The sequence below is a fragment of the Musca domestica genome, unplaced genomic scaffold (genome assembly GCF_030504385.1).
Source record: "Musca domestica strain aabys unplaced genomic scaffold, Musca_domestica.polishedcontigs.V.1.1 10, whole genome shotgun sequence".
NCBI classification, from domain to species: domain Eukaryota; kingdom Metazoa; phylum Arthropoda; class Insecta; order Diptera; family Muscidae; genus Musca; species Musca domestica.
In genome coordinates this window covers 8,135,811-8,154,184 of record NW_026712115.1, presented here as the reverse complement: position 1 = coordinate 8,154,184, position 18,374 = coordinate 8,135,811, and the positions used below count along the sequence as shown (strand labels likewise).

General features: G+C 33.0%; 1 protein-coding gene across 1 annotated transcript; it reads right to left on the bottom strand.

Annotated features, from left to right (window-relative positions):
- Positions 1–701: 701 nt before the first annotated feature.
- Positions 702–6,844, bottom strand: LOC131803979 (uncharacterized). Its single transcript, XM_059126012.1, has 3 exons — positions 6,451–6,844; positions 5,722–6,358; positions 702–1,781 (listed from the first exon to the last, which is right to left on the bottom strand). The coding sequence occupies exons 1-3, from the start codon at positions 6,682–6,684 to the stop codon at positions 1,450–1,452; spliced, it is 1,203 nt and encodes a 400-aa protein (XP_058981995.1). The 5' UTR covers positions 6,685–6,844; the 3' UTR covers positions 702–1,449.
- Positions 6,845–18,374: the final 11,530 nt, after the last annotated feature.

Below are 18,374 nucleotides of genomic sequence, written 5' to 3'. Positions count from 1 at the left end.
ACACAAGGGGTTCTTTGTGAGCACTTTACCCCCCGACAGAGAATTCTCTATATAGGTTAACGATAACGTATAGCTCCCATATAACGATACCCCGCGATATTCGGTATTTTGAAAATCCACACAAGGAGTTCCTTGTGAGTACTTTACACGCAAACATAGATTTGTCTTTATAGGTCCACAATATCGTATATCCCCACACATCGGCACCTTCTTATATTAGATATTTTAAAGATTTTAAAAGAATTTTTAATAGACTTTATTTTTTTTTTTTTTTTGAAAATTTTCTAAATCTTTTCAAATGGTGGAGGGTATTCAAAGTTCGGTCCGGCCGAACTTACTGCTTTTTTACTTGTTCTAATTCTAATATTTCTTAAGTAATTAATTGACTCACGCGTTGCGCTTTTCTTACCGGTTCACCACAGACTGATCCCAACTCAGGCCTCGTCTACCGTTTATGCTCTCGGCAGAGAATTCCAGGCTACTTCCAATGGCCTCCATAAAGATCCTTCAAAATGGTGGAGGGTGTTAAAAGTTCGGCACTAATGACGTAACAGTAATTTTGGTTGCCTACTCAAACTAACTTAGCTGGGTTTAAAATATTGTTTAACCGTTTAAATTCCTGTGGATCGCTGATAGATGAAAATTTCCAAAATATCTGCCCATTTGCTAAATGTGCCCAGAACAGTACCAAAACCCGCATGTCAAGTATTGATTTATTTATTTATTTTTGTGTGATTTGTTTTCTATAATCCTTAGTTAAAATTAATTATTTATAAACATTAATTTTTTTATATATTTATGAATATTATTCAAATTACAAAAAAATTTAAAACATTTCCTTCTTTATGTATATTGTTGTTTGTTTGTATGTATATGCATAATTGATGAGAAATGGCGACTAAAACTATTTGACTAAAATTGATCATATATCTATATTTATATATGTTAAATGTAAACTTATCCACAGTCACGTAAATAACGAAAATCTAAAACAAATGTCAAGGAGAAATCAACACGAAATCTATGCTCTAGCTCAAGTAAAAATAATAAAATGTTTTAATTAAAACAAACCAGAGGCGGCCTGTAAAGTTGTTCAATATTTTACAATACGCTATCTCTGAACGTATTTGCAGTATTGGATGGACAAGGTGGGATAGATAACTTAATAATTTAGTTCATATAAAACTAGAACTAAACATTCGTGAGCAATACAAATGTTAAAGAATAAGAATATAAAATGGCTAGCAAACTTACAATTACTTAAATAATTTATATGTTGTAATAATCATTTAATTTAGAAAAAAAAAAAGAGAAACATATGACGCCTCTTAACAAAGCCTGGGGTAGAAGAAAAAATCATTGAAACTTTACAATATGCTTTTAGGAGTAGTAAACTTCATTCATGTCGACATTGGTTTGTATGCAATTCCCATAGTTGGCTTCATCCTACTATAATGGGTTAAAGTTGTAATTGAAGCCAGGATTATTGAATTTGTAACGGGCAATTTCAAACTTGAGTTTCTCTGTCTTAATATCGGCGAGACGCTTTAATTGCCTGGCCACCTCTCGTATATCCTGTGATGCAAATAACTGACTGGCCAGTGTAGAGGTTGATGAAGTTGCGGGAACTTCTTGAACAATAGTTTGATGATGCTGTGTTTGCTGCTGCTGTTGTTGTTGTTGTTGCTGATGATGACTTTGCGTTTGTGTCTGATGGTGTTGTATGTGTGGATGTGAGACCGTAAAAGTAGTGGGACGTGATGAATGTGGTGCCTTTTTCACTGTAATAATAATAATAATAATGGATTAAAGAGTGTTAAATATATATTATATAACAAAAAAAAACAAAACTATTCAATATATGAGGTGTTTTATTTATTTATTTATTTATTTATTTTCAATTAGTACAGAAACCTAGCCAACAGGGCCATGGACGGTTCAAAAAACTTCTATACATGACTACTCTAAAATTATTATAATATCCTTAATCCTAAAAGAATTACTTAAAATTAAACACTAAAACAAATTAACAAAAAATGAATAAAATTAACAATTGATTGATGGTTCCAAGAACTCCTATACATGACTACTCAAAACTATTCATAACATCCTTAATCTTAAAAATAACATTAAAAAAATAACAAAAAAAAAAAAAAAAAGATTAGCAAAAATCACAATTCATTGAAGATTTAGATAAATCAACTATGCAAGGAAAAAAACAAATTAACACAAGAAAACTATATATTTTAAACAATATTGAAATGAGCATATAATTTACGCCTATAACATTTTAGGGAAGAATTGAATGTCTTAAGATTAGGTGGCAGATTGTTAAAAATGCGAGCAATTCTTACATAGAAGGATTTTTCCAACAGAGGAGTCAAGCGTGGTATAACAATTTGCAGGTTCCTTACAGATCTCGAAAACTTAAAAAGGTCCAAAAGAGTAGAAGATGTCCTCAATTTAAAATGTTTGTAGAAGAACAACATTGACCTTAAATTCACAAAACACTCAAACGAACAACCAAGAAACTCTTTCACAGAAGGAGATATATGATCACGACGTTTGACACAAAAACATATCGCATTACTCTATGAAACAATAGTTTTAACTTACGAAAAACAAAACCGTAGCTACCCCCAAAAATCTCAATACAATATAAAAAGTGAGGCATTATTAATGCATGTACCAACTGAATTCTAATCTTCTTAGGCAAAACTATGTCCAAGCAGTACAACTTCTTTAAAATAAAGTTAACTTTGGACACTAAAGAATTCACATGCACATCAAACACCAAACCAGAATCAAGAAACAAACCAAGACATTTCATCGAGCTTACAACATTTATAGGCGTCCTATAAATGGAAACTCTAATTGAATCCTCTTGCAAGTTCCCAAAAAACATAACTTTAGATTTTTGAGAGACCGTTACAGGACAACCAAGTTACCAACATATTAATATTAAAATCAATTGACGACTGCAACACATCCATAAACACATATTCTCCTTTAAACAAAAGTTGAATGTCATCAGCAAATGCAAACGACATACAGTTCCTACCATTAATACAACTCAGCAAATCATTAACATACATAACGAACAATAGAGGGCCAAGAACAGATCCCTGTGGCACACCACTACTCACTGGAAGAAGATTGGAAACAACATTTTTACCAGAGACATACTGTTTTCTCCCGAACAAGTAAGAAAACATTAACTTACAAGCCGAGGACGAAAAATTGAAGAGACGATGTAACTTACTAATTAAATTGGCATGATTAATCCTGTCAAATGCCTTCTCCAAATCAAGTGATAATAAAACACAGCAATCACTAGCACTGACAGAATTTCTTATATTGTCAGTCAATCCAACCAGAAGAGATGTTGTGCTACGATTACTTCTAAATCCATATTGACTCTGGTGTAATAGTGACTGCTCATTTATATATTCTAACATTTGATCTTTCAATACATATTCAACCATTTTAGAAAGAATTGGCATTGTTTATAAAATCACGTAGTACACATTAAGGTTTTAAAACTTCAAATTGCAAACAATGTGGCTGGATTGAAGATGTATTGAAAATTTCCGCAGGTGAAGTTTTCATTCAATGAAATTGAGAATCCTATTGCCAATCCTGTTAAAGTTGTTGCTGAAACCTTAAACAATCAATAATGGACCTATACTGGAGCGAGGATTTATGTTTCTAGAGCCTGTAGGTTGGAAAATAAGCTTGGACATTCAAAAAAAGTTTATATCCGAAAATTCCTTTATATGAAAACTTACAATTTGGTAAATCGTTGATGTTGGGAAAACACAATAGATGTTGTGTTTTCATGCTTGTTCTACAATGTACAAGCAACCTTGTGGAGATGTAGTCAGGGACCATGTATTATAGACTATCAACTGCCTCTTAGTTGAGGCAATTGATGGGGGAAAGGATAAGAAAAACCTTAAATAGGTTAATAAACCTATTAAAAATATGCCCTCAGCCATATGGCTAGAGAGGGTATACATCATTTGATACGGTCAAAACGTGCCTAGTCGAAATAACGATTTTAGACCCTAGGTCTCTTTGGACCAAATCCGTTTCAGGACATTTGGAGTCGATCTAGCGATGTTCGTCCGTCCGTCTGGCTGGCTGGTGCGCACGATAAATCTCGAAGGGAATATACGATGCGATCAAAACTTGATGCATCGTAATATTTTTATCAAACTTAGATCAAATTCGGATATGGGCAATATGGGTTCACTCCTTCTGGTACTTCCCACACAAAAGGTCGACATTTTCAAAAAATATATTTTATGCCCAGAAAGAGAAAGAATAATCCGATTTTGCTCCAACTTTGCAAATCCTATAATTTGCGTTAGTGCTAGGTCAGTTGCGAAAATGGACAATATCGGTCAACGCCATCAAGTACCTCCCCACAAAGTGTCAACATTTTAAATACAAATCTTATAAAATGTGATGTAGGAGTCCGATTGCCTTCAAACGCACATCCCAATATTTATATTAAGCTTAGGTTAGGTGTTAAGATGGAATATATCGGTCCACTCCTTCTGGTACCTCCTCAAAAAAGGTCGAAATTTTGAATATCCCTTAAGCTCATCAAACGCGAAATTAACATCCGATTCCATTTGGACTTGGCACATCTGAATATTTCCATCAACACAGGATCTGTTGCAAAAACGGTAGAGATCAAACCATTCCTTCTGGTATCTCCCCTACAAAGGGTCAAAATGAATATCCATGAAGGTCATAAAACGCGAAATAAGCATCAAGTTCACTTTATATTTCACACATCCCATTATTTCTACTAACAAAAGATCTGCTGTGAAGATGGGATATATCGGTCCACTCCTTTTGGTACCTAACCCACAAGGGTTCAAAATTTTGAGTATCCATGAAGCTCATAAAAACCGATATTAACATCCGATTCCATTCCAGACTTGGTACATCTCAATATTTCCATCAACACAAGATCTGTTATAAAGATGGTAGAGATCGGACTATATCTTTTGCTACCTATCCTGCATAAGGTTCAAGATTTTAAAAAACAAACTCTCAAAGAAAGCGAAATAATCATCCAACTGTCTTCAAATTTCACACATATAAAAATTTTTGCTAATACAAGATCTGTTGTGAAGACGATATATATCTGCAACCCCTTCTGGTACTTAACCCACAAAGGGTCACAATTTTCAATACTTTTATCTGTTACAACGTGCGAAACAAGTAAGCGATTCTTTACAACTTGCAATATCTAAATATATCTCTCAACTAGAAATCAGATATGAATATGGAATTTATCGGAATTCGTGATTTCGCATAAAACCAGATATAAATATTCGATTTTGTTGTAATTTTTTCCCTACTAATATTTTTTTCTGTATTAGAAGGAGTATGAAAATGGACCACTTACGTCGACTGTATCTGGTATCTCATGCACATTTTAACATTTTCTAACAATTATCACATGTGTTATGTAAAGTGAATGACCAATTTACCCCATATTTATATTTTATTTATTCAGGTCCGATACGAAATAGACAATATTGGCCCACTCCTTCAGAACCCACTCCATAACAGAATTGGAAATATATTTAAATAATAGAACAAATGACCGATTGACACTTTTTAACTTGTTTTTGAACTAAAATAAACTAAAAACCTCCTTCAATCCAATATGAATCAAAAATATTTATTTTCTCCACTCACCTTCATATATTATTTGATCGGATATTTGGGAGCGTAATCTCTTCAATGGGATGTCACCATTTATCAATTTTGTCACCGTTCCCGATGGTGTTGTGACCACCGTTTGTACCCCAGAACTTGAACATGTCGAACGTCGATGCGTTATGAATTCTAATTGTTCCTCCGGATGATTATCTTCTTCTTGGTATGCAGAGTCTTCTACTACAATAGTACGATATGTTGTACCTGGCGGCGCACCACCGCCACCACCAGAATGGCCATTATTTTGGTTAATCCCCGCTGTAACTGTAGTCGCATGCTGTACTGTAGTAGTGTGACTATTTTCTGGCACTATCTCTTCATGCTCCTCAGCTTCGTTTTCTACAATGTGATCGTCGTCGTCACCAATAGCTTCTTCGACTGCCGCCTGCAATTGCTTCTGGAATGTTTCCGTGGTCGGCATATGTTCCATATCGTCTATATCCTCTTCTTTTTCTGATTTGAAATGTATTGAAATTTGTTCGGGTGCTGATTGGGCCGGTACTTTGCCAAAAAGTTCCAAAGCACGCATTTCCAGCGATGTCATGGTGATGTCCTTTTCACCCGATATACTACGTCTATATTTACAGCGTGTGGTGTTCTTCCAATCGTTTAGACGCTGAAGAAATCGATTCATACCATTGAATTAGCAAATAAAATAAATGCTCCCCCTCAATGCAATGGAATCGCGCCATCACAACGCCAACTTACCTTACGCCACTCCTCCGATGTCAATGTCGGCCCATTACTACATCCATTGAGTTTATCCGAAAGTTCCTTCCATTTCCTCGACAAATAGTTTGGATCATAATCTCGTGGTACGCGTCCTGTGGCAAAGATGGGATCCTTTTCCATCATTTCAATGTACATCATGTACTGATTGGTTGATGTGCGTTTTTTACGTCTGTCCATTTTTTGCTGTGTCGTCTCCGCACTTTCCGACATTGGCTCAAATCACGATGTGCGTCTTATGCTTCCTTATTTACAGAATATCCCAAAAAGAAACAGAAAATATTTCTTTCGTCTGAAAACTCTGACAACTCTGACAACAATCAAAATAAATTTCTGTAAACACAAAATTTGCTCCCAGGGATATGTAAGTCGACTTGCGATTAATCGAGTAATCGACATTTAGTACTCAAAGTTCTGAAACTCGACTATGGACTTGGGTGAAAGCCGAGTACTCGACTATTCTTAATCGATTGTTCGACTACTATACTCACTGTTCAATTCAAATGTCCTTGTTAAATTGAGATGAGTTGGTTGTGATTTGGTTGTTGTGCTTCTGTTGCTTGTTCAAAAAAGCGAAAACAAAATGAAAGACGTTCCCACATAATACGTTCACATAATAATAGCATTGCCAACTCTTAGTTTTTAACAGTGAATTATTAGCCAACGTTTTGTAGCGCATTTATACTTGTGTATACACCCTAAAGAGAGTGTTAAGGGTTATAAGGCATTATAATATTGATAATATTGTTTATTAGATCCAATGGGTTAATCTTGTGTGTATTAGGAGTAAGGTAAATGTATTAGGTACTCGATCGGCGAGTTGCTACAACCATGATAGAAAAATATAGGTAGATGCATCAACGCTTGGGAACATTGATATGTCAAAATTTTTAAAATGTTCTATAAAAAATAATTCTTTTATATGTTTTCTTATACGACGCAAATCAGCGGTTGTTGTAATATGAATTTTTCAACAATTTTTACAAATTTCAATAACTTTTCATTCAACATTTTCAATTCCAAAATCGGTTTGACAGTTCATTGCCCCAGCAGCTGCGTCGATGCGTACCATGGCTACAACCAAGGCCCATTAAATAGGTCGTCCGATTAGCCCAGCTGATTTCACCCATTCTGTCAAAATACATTTGTTTATATTTGGAATTCGCCGAAAAAAATGACAAGCTGTCATTATACAATAGGCCTGTCTGGTTATTTTCCTGAAGTAATTGTCTAGCAGTTTCTTTCTGAGAGTTTTATTCTCAGCTGATTTATGAAAAAACGAAGGAATAAAAAGAAATGAAGTACACATAAATTTAAAATAAGCCGTAAGACTATACAGTTAGGCTTTTGATTACCAAAATAAATATGTTTTAAATGTGCTTCGGAAGGAGAAGAATAGCAAATGTTTGCAAGAAGAAATTTGTCCAGGAAGAATTTGCAAACACCCAGTGAAAGAATTCCTCTCTCGAGTAACTCTCTTTTGCAGAACTTTTGTGTTAAAAGTAACAGTTGTTAAAAATTTTAGGATAACCAGACACACCTGATTCTATTCTGGCTGCTTGACTGCAAATGCGATTTTTCTCCATTCCAAAGTACGAAGACGCAAGGTCAAAAAGGAGCACAAATTGCCAAAATATGTTCCATGGCAGAAGAATACAGGTAGATGCATCAACGCTTGGGAGCATTGATATGTCAATAAAATTCAAAAGTTTTTTCAAATATAAGTAGATTTTTATGTTTTCTTATACTACGTCATTCGAAGGCTATTATAATTCGCGTTTTTCAAAAATTTTTGCAAATTTAAATAATTTTTCATTCAACATTTTCAATTCCAAAATTGGTTTGACAGTTCATTGTCCCAGCAGCTGTGTCGACGCGTCTACCTATATTCTTCTACCATGCTATAATGGTACCCTAAGCTAAAATACATTTATTTTAAAAATTATAACAAAGCTACCTTCCAAATAATTTTTTTCTTTTGGTGCCCCCATAACAAAAAACATATACACAGTTTGTTTATGTGCGTGTATTGTTTTATATAAAAAAGAACTTAAATTGAAATTATTTCAAATTTAGACAAAACAGAAATTAATGTTTTCCACGTTAACTAGCTATAAAATGTAAAGTTTTGCGATAAAATGTAGATTCAATTTTGTGAAGAAAACCCAATATTCCATCAATGTTTTGTGGGTCTCCCCAATATAGAAAATTTGTGGAAAAAATGTAAAATAAACAAAAGCAATCGTTGCAAATTTAAAAGTCTATGGCCGGTTCATGGTAGAATCAAAATGCAGTGAAAATATGTACTATCCGATAAAAACAGTTTAACCCTTTCTATTTTAACATAAAGTTTATTGAATCCATGTTGTCATATTTTATATTGATTATATAGCAATGACAGCTTTGTTTATTTTTTTGAAAACTAAAATGAAAATGCCACTGTGAAAACAATGCAGCAACTACCAGTTAAATTTACAAAAAGCTTGTCACGTCCATGGTAAATTAAGAAGGTAAAGTCATTTCAAAAAAGCATACCCATCTCTGCATTTTTTGAAAATTTCATTGTCACATTTCTCTACATAAACACAGGTTCCCATCTCCCAATGAAAATTTTTTGAAAAATTGTAAACATATGTTTGCAAGACTTTACCTACTTGATTCTACCATTGTCATGTCTCTGAAAAATATATTTTATTTTAAAGGAATGATATAATAATTAAAAACCGATAATGTGAACTCGATCCTTTATTTTTCTAAAGTAAGGAATAACAAAACCGGACTATAAAGAAAATATATAAATAGGGGCCTATGGGTGTCAAATAAAAAAATTGTAATTGTATCATTGCATGAGATTACTGTGGTAATTATGCGATGAGTCATTTGCTGGCTTCGTAAAAGATAAAAGGAGCATAGGGAGAAGAAGCATAAATTATGGGCCGAAATTGAATTCAAACTAAAACTCCTTTGTTCTTTAACGAAGAAGACAGCCAATGTCTTAAGTTAAATAAAAAACGTTATATGTATTTGCAGCTTAAAGCACGTCGTAAGGCCCGATTACACATTATGTTAGTGTCGTATGTAAAGTGGATTTTTCATATTTTATATTTTTATAGCATACTTTAAGGATCACCCAACAAGTCTATAAACCACATATTATAAATTGCGATATAATACCTTTTTTTTATGCTATACATTTTGGTGTATTTAATTAATTCACACTATGCTATAAATGATTTATTTTTAGATGAAAAACACTGGGGAGCGTCTAAAGGCACGCTATAAAAATGCAAAGATAAATGTAGAATACGCCTTTAAAGTAATGTATAATCTGGCATTTACATTGCACCACGATACAACTAATACCTTCTTAAGGCTAGTTTACACATAGTGTTAGAGTTATATGTAAAGCTACTTCTAAATGTATGTTAAACATTTTTATACACTCCAGCATTCTATGGAGGACATATTAAATTTGTCATTCCGTTTGTACTCCTCGAAATACTCATGTCAGACCAAACAAAATATTTACATATATTCTTGATCAGCGTAAAATTCGATGTCCGTCTGTATGTCTGTTGTAATCACGGTTTATATTTAAAGTTCGTAATAGGTACTACAGCCTATGAAAATGGAGGACATATTAAATTTGTCATTCCGTTTGTACTCCTCGAAATACTCATGTCAGACCAAACAAAATATTTACATATATTCTTGATCAGCGTAAAATTCGATGTCCGTCTGTATGTCTGTTGTAATCACGGTTTATATTTAAAGTTCGTAATAGGTACTACAGCCTATGAAAAATAATCGTGTATACAGGTCCACGTCTTACCTATATTCGGTATTTTGATGATTTTATCGGAATTATTCACCAGATTTGTTTCAAATTACGTATTTGAAGTTCAGAACCGGTACTACAACCCATGGTAGAATAAGGAAATAAAGGTGCAAGTCCATAAAAAGCTTGAAGTCATGGCTAGGCATATTAATGTCAAATATAATGGAAAACCCCAGCAGGATTTTAGTGCGGCTCTGTAATCCCTTTATGAAATGTCACAAAATATGCCTAGCCATGACTTCAAGCTTCTTAAATACTTACACCAATGGTACAATAAGGAGGTGGAACAGCTTCGTTAAACTACAGAAGTACAGCCCTAAGGCTATGAAAAAAATTGTAATTAGCTTGTAGCTCTACCTTACCTTTTTATTGTACCATGTTTACACCACAGCTTCGTAAAAGTACAGAAATACACTCCTGAGGCTATGTCCGCTTCCTGTCAGGATTATTCAAAATTATATACTTAGCAAGTTGTTTTCATTTATTTGAAAAATTTGCTTATTTATAAAATGAATTTCGAATTTCTTTTAAAAATGTCATCTAAACTGTTCAAGCTTTAAATTTCATGGCAAATCTGCTTGGTATCTTTAAATCGCGCCCTGCAACGCACGTTTCTTCCAATCTTTGCTAATGAATTTTTTTTGTTTTTTAAAACAAAAAGTACATACACAAATTTGCCAGAAGTCCGGCACAAAAATTGTAATCAGCTGGTAGCTCTATCTCACCTTTATTTTGTACCGTGCTACAACCAATGACAAAAAATTACTTGTGAAGCTCCTATATAAGGGGTTTTTTTGAGAGGTATTTTTGTACAGAAATTTTTGAAATTTTTCAAGTTTCTTTAAAATGGTGGAGGTTATTGAAATTTGGCCAGGCCGATCTTTGCTCTCTTTTTTAATTTTTATAATATGCTTAACTGAACGGGTATGCTTTATAATCTATATCTATAAAAGAGGAAAATATTTGTAATTTATGGACTCGAAAATCGCTACACATATTTTCCTGAAAATTTCCGAGTATAATTTAACATCACCTGAAAGTAACATAGGCTATATAAATTATTGAAATTCCACTTGGAACTGGAGATATAGCATCAAAATCGGAATAACCTCCCAAAAATTTAGATTTTATATGCACACATCTATTGATCGATTACAGATAAATTTGGAACAAAAATAAATTTGCCAAATTATATTGAAATCGGTTCAGATTTGGATATAGCTCCCACATATATTTTCGGCCGATTTCGTGTATTTGATGCATTAAACACGCTGTGTATGTCACATTTCAATTTGGAATGTGTGATGGAATATAGCTTATTTCATGTATTTGATGCACCAAACATGCTATATGTCTCTAATTTCAATGAAATTTGGAATGTGTGACGGGATTTGATCAGAAAATAAATTTGTCAAATTATATTGAAATGTGGTAGGTGTGACAGAATTTGGTGTTAAAGTAAATTTTGTGAAATTATATTGAAATCGGTTCAGATTGTGATATTATTTTATTAAAAATCATTGAGCCACGACGCCTTTGCAAAGGTGTTAGGCTAACAGTAAAAAACTACACAATAATTTAATAGAGGATACGATTATTACGGTGAAGTATGTTGCTACCTCGAATTCTCTAATTGAAACAGAAATGCCACCATCTTTTGCTACGAAGTTAATAAATCCGAAGGACAAACTCTTCGTGTATGCGGACTAAATTTGGCATGTTCTGCTTTTCTCATGGTCAACTATTCCTGGCATGTTCACGCGTTGGTAGACCGAGCTATTTGTTTGTTTATGCATTAAAGTATTACAATAATTACGTTTTTAAATTTGTTTTATTTATTTATTTTTTAATCAACAAGATGGGACAAGACATAGTAAAAATATGGCAACCCTGTGAAAATACCTCTGTTGTTATGATATCGTAACAAAATAGCTAGCAATGTTAACCGATTGGAGCCGCTTAGGAAATATGTAATTAATTGGGAAAGTCTATGAAATAGAATTTGAAATACTATTTTTGGATTTTTCAAACTTTTATTTGGAATTTTTTTCTATAAATGTGGTTTTTATATTAACATGGTCCTGTCATGTGCTGTTCTAGATAGTATAGACACAACCCATCTACTCAGAATGTATATTGTCTAGTCTTTACATATATCAAAGACATAGAAGTGTAAAGATGGGACAAGACAGAGTCAAAATATGGCAACCCTGTGAAATTACCACTGTTGATATGATATCATAACAACATAGTTGCCAATGTTAACTGATTTAAACCGTTAAGGCAATATGCAAATTTTGGAAAGGTCTATGGATTAGCGCGCTTAAAATTCAACTACAAAAGTGTTCATTTCGAAATATGAATGAGTCATTTTACGTATTACTTTAGTATTTCATCATAATCTCGTGGTACGCGTCCTGTGGCAAAGATGGGATCCTTTTCCATCATTTCAATGTACATCATGTACTGATTGGTTGATGTGCGTTTTTTACGTCTGTCCATTTTTTGCTGTGTCGTCTCCGCACTTTCCGACATTGGCTCAAATCACGATGTGCGTCTTATGCTTCCTTATTTACAGAATATCCCAAAAAGAAACAGAAAATATTTCTTTCGTCTGAAAACTCTGACAACTCTGACAACAATCAAAATAAATTTCTGTAAACACAAAATTTGCTCCCAGGGATATGTAAGTCGACTTGCGATTAATCGAGTAATCGACATTTAGTACTCAAAGTTCTGAAACTCGACTATGGACTTGGGTGAAAGCCGAGTACTCGACTATTCTTAATCGATTGTTCGACTACTATACTCACTGTTCAATTCAAATGTCCTTGTTAAATTGAGATGAGTTGGTTGTGATTTGGTTGTTGTGCTTCTGTTGCTTGTTCAAAAAAGCGAAAACAAAATGAAAGACGTTCCCACATAATACGTTCACATAATAATAGCATTGCCAACTCTTAGTTTTTAACAGTGAATTATTAGCCAACGTTTTGTAGCGCATTTATACTTGTGTATACACCCTAAAGAGAGTGTTAAGGGTTATAAGGCATTATAATATTGAAGATTAACACACTGTGTTTATTAGATCCAATGGGTTAATCTTGTGTGTATTAGGAGTAAGGTAAATGTATTAGGTACTCGATCGGCGAGTTGCTACAACCATGATAGAAAAATATAGGTAGATGCATCAACGCTTGGGAACATTGATATGTCAAAATTTTTAAAATGTTCTATAAAAAATAATTCTTTTATATGTTTTCTTATACGACGCAAATCAGCGGTTGTTGTAATATGAATTTTTCAACAATTTTTACAAATTTCAATAACTTTTCATTCAACATTTTCAATTCCAAAATCGGTTTGACAGTTCATTGCCCCAGCAGCTGCGTCGATGCGTACCATGGCTACAACCAAGGCCCATTAAATAGGTCGTCCGATTAGCCCAGCTGATTTCACCCATTCTGTCAAAATACATTTGTTTATATTTGGAATTCGCCGAAAAAAATGACAAGCTGTCATTATACAATAGGCCTGTCTGGTTATTTTCCTGAAGTAATTGTCTAACAGTTTCTTTCTGAGAGTTTTATTCTCAGCTGATTTATGAAAAAACGAAGGAATAAAAAGAAATGAAGTACACATAAATTTAAAATAAGCCGTAAGACTATACAGTTAGGCTTTTGATTACCAAAATAAATATGTTTTAAATGTGCTTCGGAAGGAGAAGAATAGCAAATGTTTGCAAGAAGAAATTTGTCCAGGAAGAATTTGCAAACACCCAGTGAAAGAATTCCTCTCTCGAGTAACTCTCTTTTGCAGAACTTTTGTGTTAAAAGTAACAGTTGTTAAAAATTTTAGGATAACCAGACACACCTGATTCTATTCTGGCTGCTTGACTGCAAATGCGATTTTTCTCCATTCCAAAGTACGAAGACGCAAGGTCAAAAAGGAGCACAAATTGCCAAAATATGTTCCATGGCAGAAGAATACAGGTAGATGCATCAACGCTTGGGAGCATTGATATGTCAATAAAATTCAAAAGTTTTTTCAAATATAAGTAGATTTTTATGTTTTCTTATACTACGTCATTCGAAGGCTATTATAATTCGCGTTTTTCAAAAATTTTTGCAAATTTAAATAATTTTTCATTCAACATTTTCAATTCCAAAATTGGTTTGACAGTTCATTGTCCCAGCAGCTGTGTCGACGCGTCTACCTATATTCTTCTACCATGCTATAATGGTACCCTAAGCTAAAATACATTTATTTTAAAAATTATAACAAAGCTACCTTCCAAATAATTTTTTTCTTTTGGTGCCCCCATAACAAAAAACATATACACAGTTTGTTTATGTGCGTGTATTGTTTTATATAAAAAAGAACTTAAATTGAAATTATTTCAAATTTAGACAAAACAGAAATTAATGTTTTCCACGTTAACTAGCTATAAAATGTAAAGTTTTGCGATAAAATGTAGATTCAATTTTGTGAAGAAAACCCAATATTCCATCAATGTTTTGTGGGTCTCCCCAATATAGAAAATTTGTGGAAAAAATGTAAAATAAACAAAAGCAATCGTTGCAAATTTAAAAGTCTATGGCCGGTTCATGGTAGAATCAAAATGCAGTGAAAATATGTACTATCCGATAAAAACAGTTTAACCCTTTCTATTTTAACATAAAGTTTATTGAATCCATGTTGTCATATTTTATATTGATTATATAGCAATGACAGCTTTGTTTATTTTTTTGAAAACTAAAATGAAAATGCCACTGTGAAAACAATGCAGCAACTACCAGTTAAATTTACAAAAAGCTTGTCACGTCCATGGTAAATTAAGAAGGTAAAGTCATTTCAAAAAAGCATACCCATCTCTGCATTTTTTGAAAATTTCCTTGTCACATTTCTCTACATAAACACAGGTTCCCATCTCCCAATGAAAATTTTTTGAAAAATTGTAAACATATGTTTGCAAGACTTTACCTACTTGATTCTACCATTGTCATGTCTCTGAAAAATATATTTTATTTTAAAGGAATGATATAATAATTAAAAACCGATAATGTGAACTCGATCCTTTATTTTTCTAAAGTAAGGAATAACAAAACCGGACTATAAAGAAAATATATAAATAGGAGCCTATGGGTGTCAAATAAAAAAATTGTAATTGTATCATTGCATGAGATTACTGTGGTAATTATGCGATGAGTCATTTGCTGGCTTCGTAAAAGATAAAAGGAGCATAGGGAGAAGAAGCATAAATTATGGGCCGAAATTGAATTCAAACTAAAACTCCTTTGTTCTTTAACGAAGAAGACAGCCAATGTCTTAAGTTAAATAAAAAACGTTATATGTATTTGCAGCTTAAAGCACGTCGTAAGGCCCGATTACACATTATGTTAGTGTCGTATGTAAAGTGGATTTTTCATATTTTATATTTTTATAGCATACTTTAAGGATCACCCAACAAGTCTATAAACCACATATTATAAATTGCGATATAATACCTTTTTTTTATGCTATACATTTTGGTGTATTTAATTAATTCACACTATGCTATATATGATTTATTTTTAGATGAAAAACACTGGGGAGCGTCTAAAGGCACGCTATAAAAATGCAAAGATAAATGTAGAATACGCCTTTAAAGTAATGTATAATCTGGCATTTACATTGCACCACGATACAACTAATACCTTCTTAAGGCTAGTTTACACATAGTGTTAGAGTTATATGTAAAGCTACTTCTAAATGTATGTTAAACATTTTTATACACTCCAGCATTCTATGGAGGACATATTAAATTTGTCATTCCGTTTGTACTCCTCGAAATACTCATGTCAGACCAAACAAAATATTTACATATATTCTTGATCAGCGTAAAATTCGATGTCCGTCTGTATGTCTGTTGTTGGAAATATTTAAAGTTCGTAATAGGTACTACAGCCTATGAAAAATAATCGTGTATACAGGTCCACGTCTTACCTATATTCGGTATTTTGATGATTTTATCGGAATTATTCACCAGATTTGTTTCAAATTACGTATTTGAAGTTCAGAACCGGTATTACAACCCATGGTAGAATAAGGAAATAAAGGTGCAAGTCCATAAAAAGCTTGAAGTCATGGCTAGGCATATTAATGTCAAATATAATGGAAAACCCCAGCAGGATTTTAGTGCGGCTCTGTAATCCCTTTATGAAATGTCACAAAATATGCCTAGCCATGACTTCAAGCTTCTTAAATACTTACACCAATGGTACAATAAGGAGGTGGAACAGCTTCGTTAAACTACAGAAGTACAGCCCTAAGGCTATGAAAAAAATTGTAATTAGCTTGTAGCTCTACCTTACCTTTTTATTGTACCATGTTTACACCACAGCTTCGTAAAAGTACAGAAATACACTCCTGAGGCTATGTCCGCTTCCTGTCAGGATTATTCAAAATTATATACTTAGCAAGTTGTTTTCATTTATTTGAAAAATTTGCTTATTTATAAAATGAATTTCGAATTTCTTTTAAAAATGTCATCTAAACTGTTCAAGCTTTAAATTTCATGGCAAATCTGCTTGGTATCTTTAAATCGCGCCCTGCAACGCACGTTTCTTCCAATCTTTGCTAATGAATTTTTTTTGTTTTTTAAAACAAAAAGTACATACACAAATTTGCCAGAAGTCCGGCACAAAAATTGTAATCAGCTGGTAGCTCTATCTCACCTTTATTTTGTACCGTGCTACAACCAATGACAAAAAATTACTTGTGAAGCTCCTATATAAGGGGTTTTTTTGAGAGGTATTTTTGTACAGAAATTTTTGAAATTTTTCAAGTTTCTTTAAAATGGTGGAGGTTATTGAAATTTGGCCAGGCCGATCTTTGCTCTCTTTTTTAATTTTTATAATATGCTTAACTGAACGGGTATGCTTTATAATCTATATCTATAAAAGAGGAAAATATTTGTAATTTATGGACTCGAAAATCGCTACACATATTTTCCTGAAAATTTCCGAGTATAATTTAACATCACCTGAAAGTAACATAGGCTATACAAAATCGGAATAACCTCCCAAAAATTTAGATTTTATATGCACACATCTATTGATCGATTACAGATAAATTTGGAACAAAAATAAATTTGCCAAATTATATTGAAATCGGTTCAGATTTGGATATAGCTCCCACATATATTTTCGGCCGATTTCGTGTATTTGATGCATTAAACACGCTGTGTATGTCACATTTCAATTTGGAATGTGTGATGGAATATAGCTTATTTCATGTATTTGATGCACCAAACATGCTATATGTCTCTAATTTCAATGAAATTTGGAATGTGTGACGGGATTTGATCAGAAAATAAATTTGTCAAATTATATTGAAATGTGGTAGGTGTGACAGAATTTGGTGTTAAAGTAAATTTTGTGAAATTATATTGAAATCGGTTCAGATTGTGATATTATTTTATTAAAAATCATTGAGCCACGACGCCTTTGCAAAGGTGTTAGGCTAACAGTAAAAAACTACACAATAATTTAATAGAGGATACGATTATTACGGTGAAGTATGTTGCTACCTCGAATTCTCTAATTGAAACAGAAATGCCACCATCTTTTGCTACGAAGTTAATAAATCCGAAGGACAAACTCTTCGTGTATGCGGACTAAATTTGGCATGTTCTGCTTTTCTCATGGTCAACTATTCCTGGCATGTTCACGCGTTGGTAGACCGAGCTATTTGTTTGTTTATGCATTAAAGTATTACAATAATTACGTTTTTAAATTTGTTTTATTTATTTATTTTTTAATCAACAAGATGGGACAAGACATAGTAAAAATATGGCAACCCTGTGAAAATACCTCTGTTGTTATGATATCGTAACAAAATAGCTAGCAATGTTAACCGATTGGAGCCGCTTAGGAAATATGTAATTAATTGGGAAAGTCTATGAAATAGAATTTGAAATACTATTTTTGGATTTTTCAAACTTTTATTTGGAATTTTTTTCTATAAATGTGGTTTTTATATTAACATGGTCCTGTCATGTGCTGTTCTAGATAGTATAGACACAACC

Excerpts from the sequence above, each read along its gene's own strand:
- LOC131803979 (XM_059126012.1), bottom strand. The coding sequence starts at position 6,684 with ATGTCGGAAAGTGCGGAGACGACACAGCAAAAAATGGACAGACGTAAA. Across the intron at positions 6,359-6,450 it reads CATCGGAGGAGTGGCGTAAG|CGTCTAAACGATTGGAAGAA; the intron begins GTAAGTTGGCGT and ends CGATTTCTTCAG. Across the intron at positions 1,782-5,721 it reads CGATCAAATAATATATGAAG|TGAAAAAGGCACCACATTCA; the intron begins GTGAGTGGAGAA and ends TTATTATTACAG.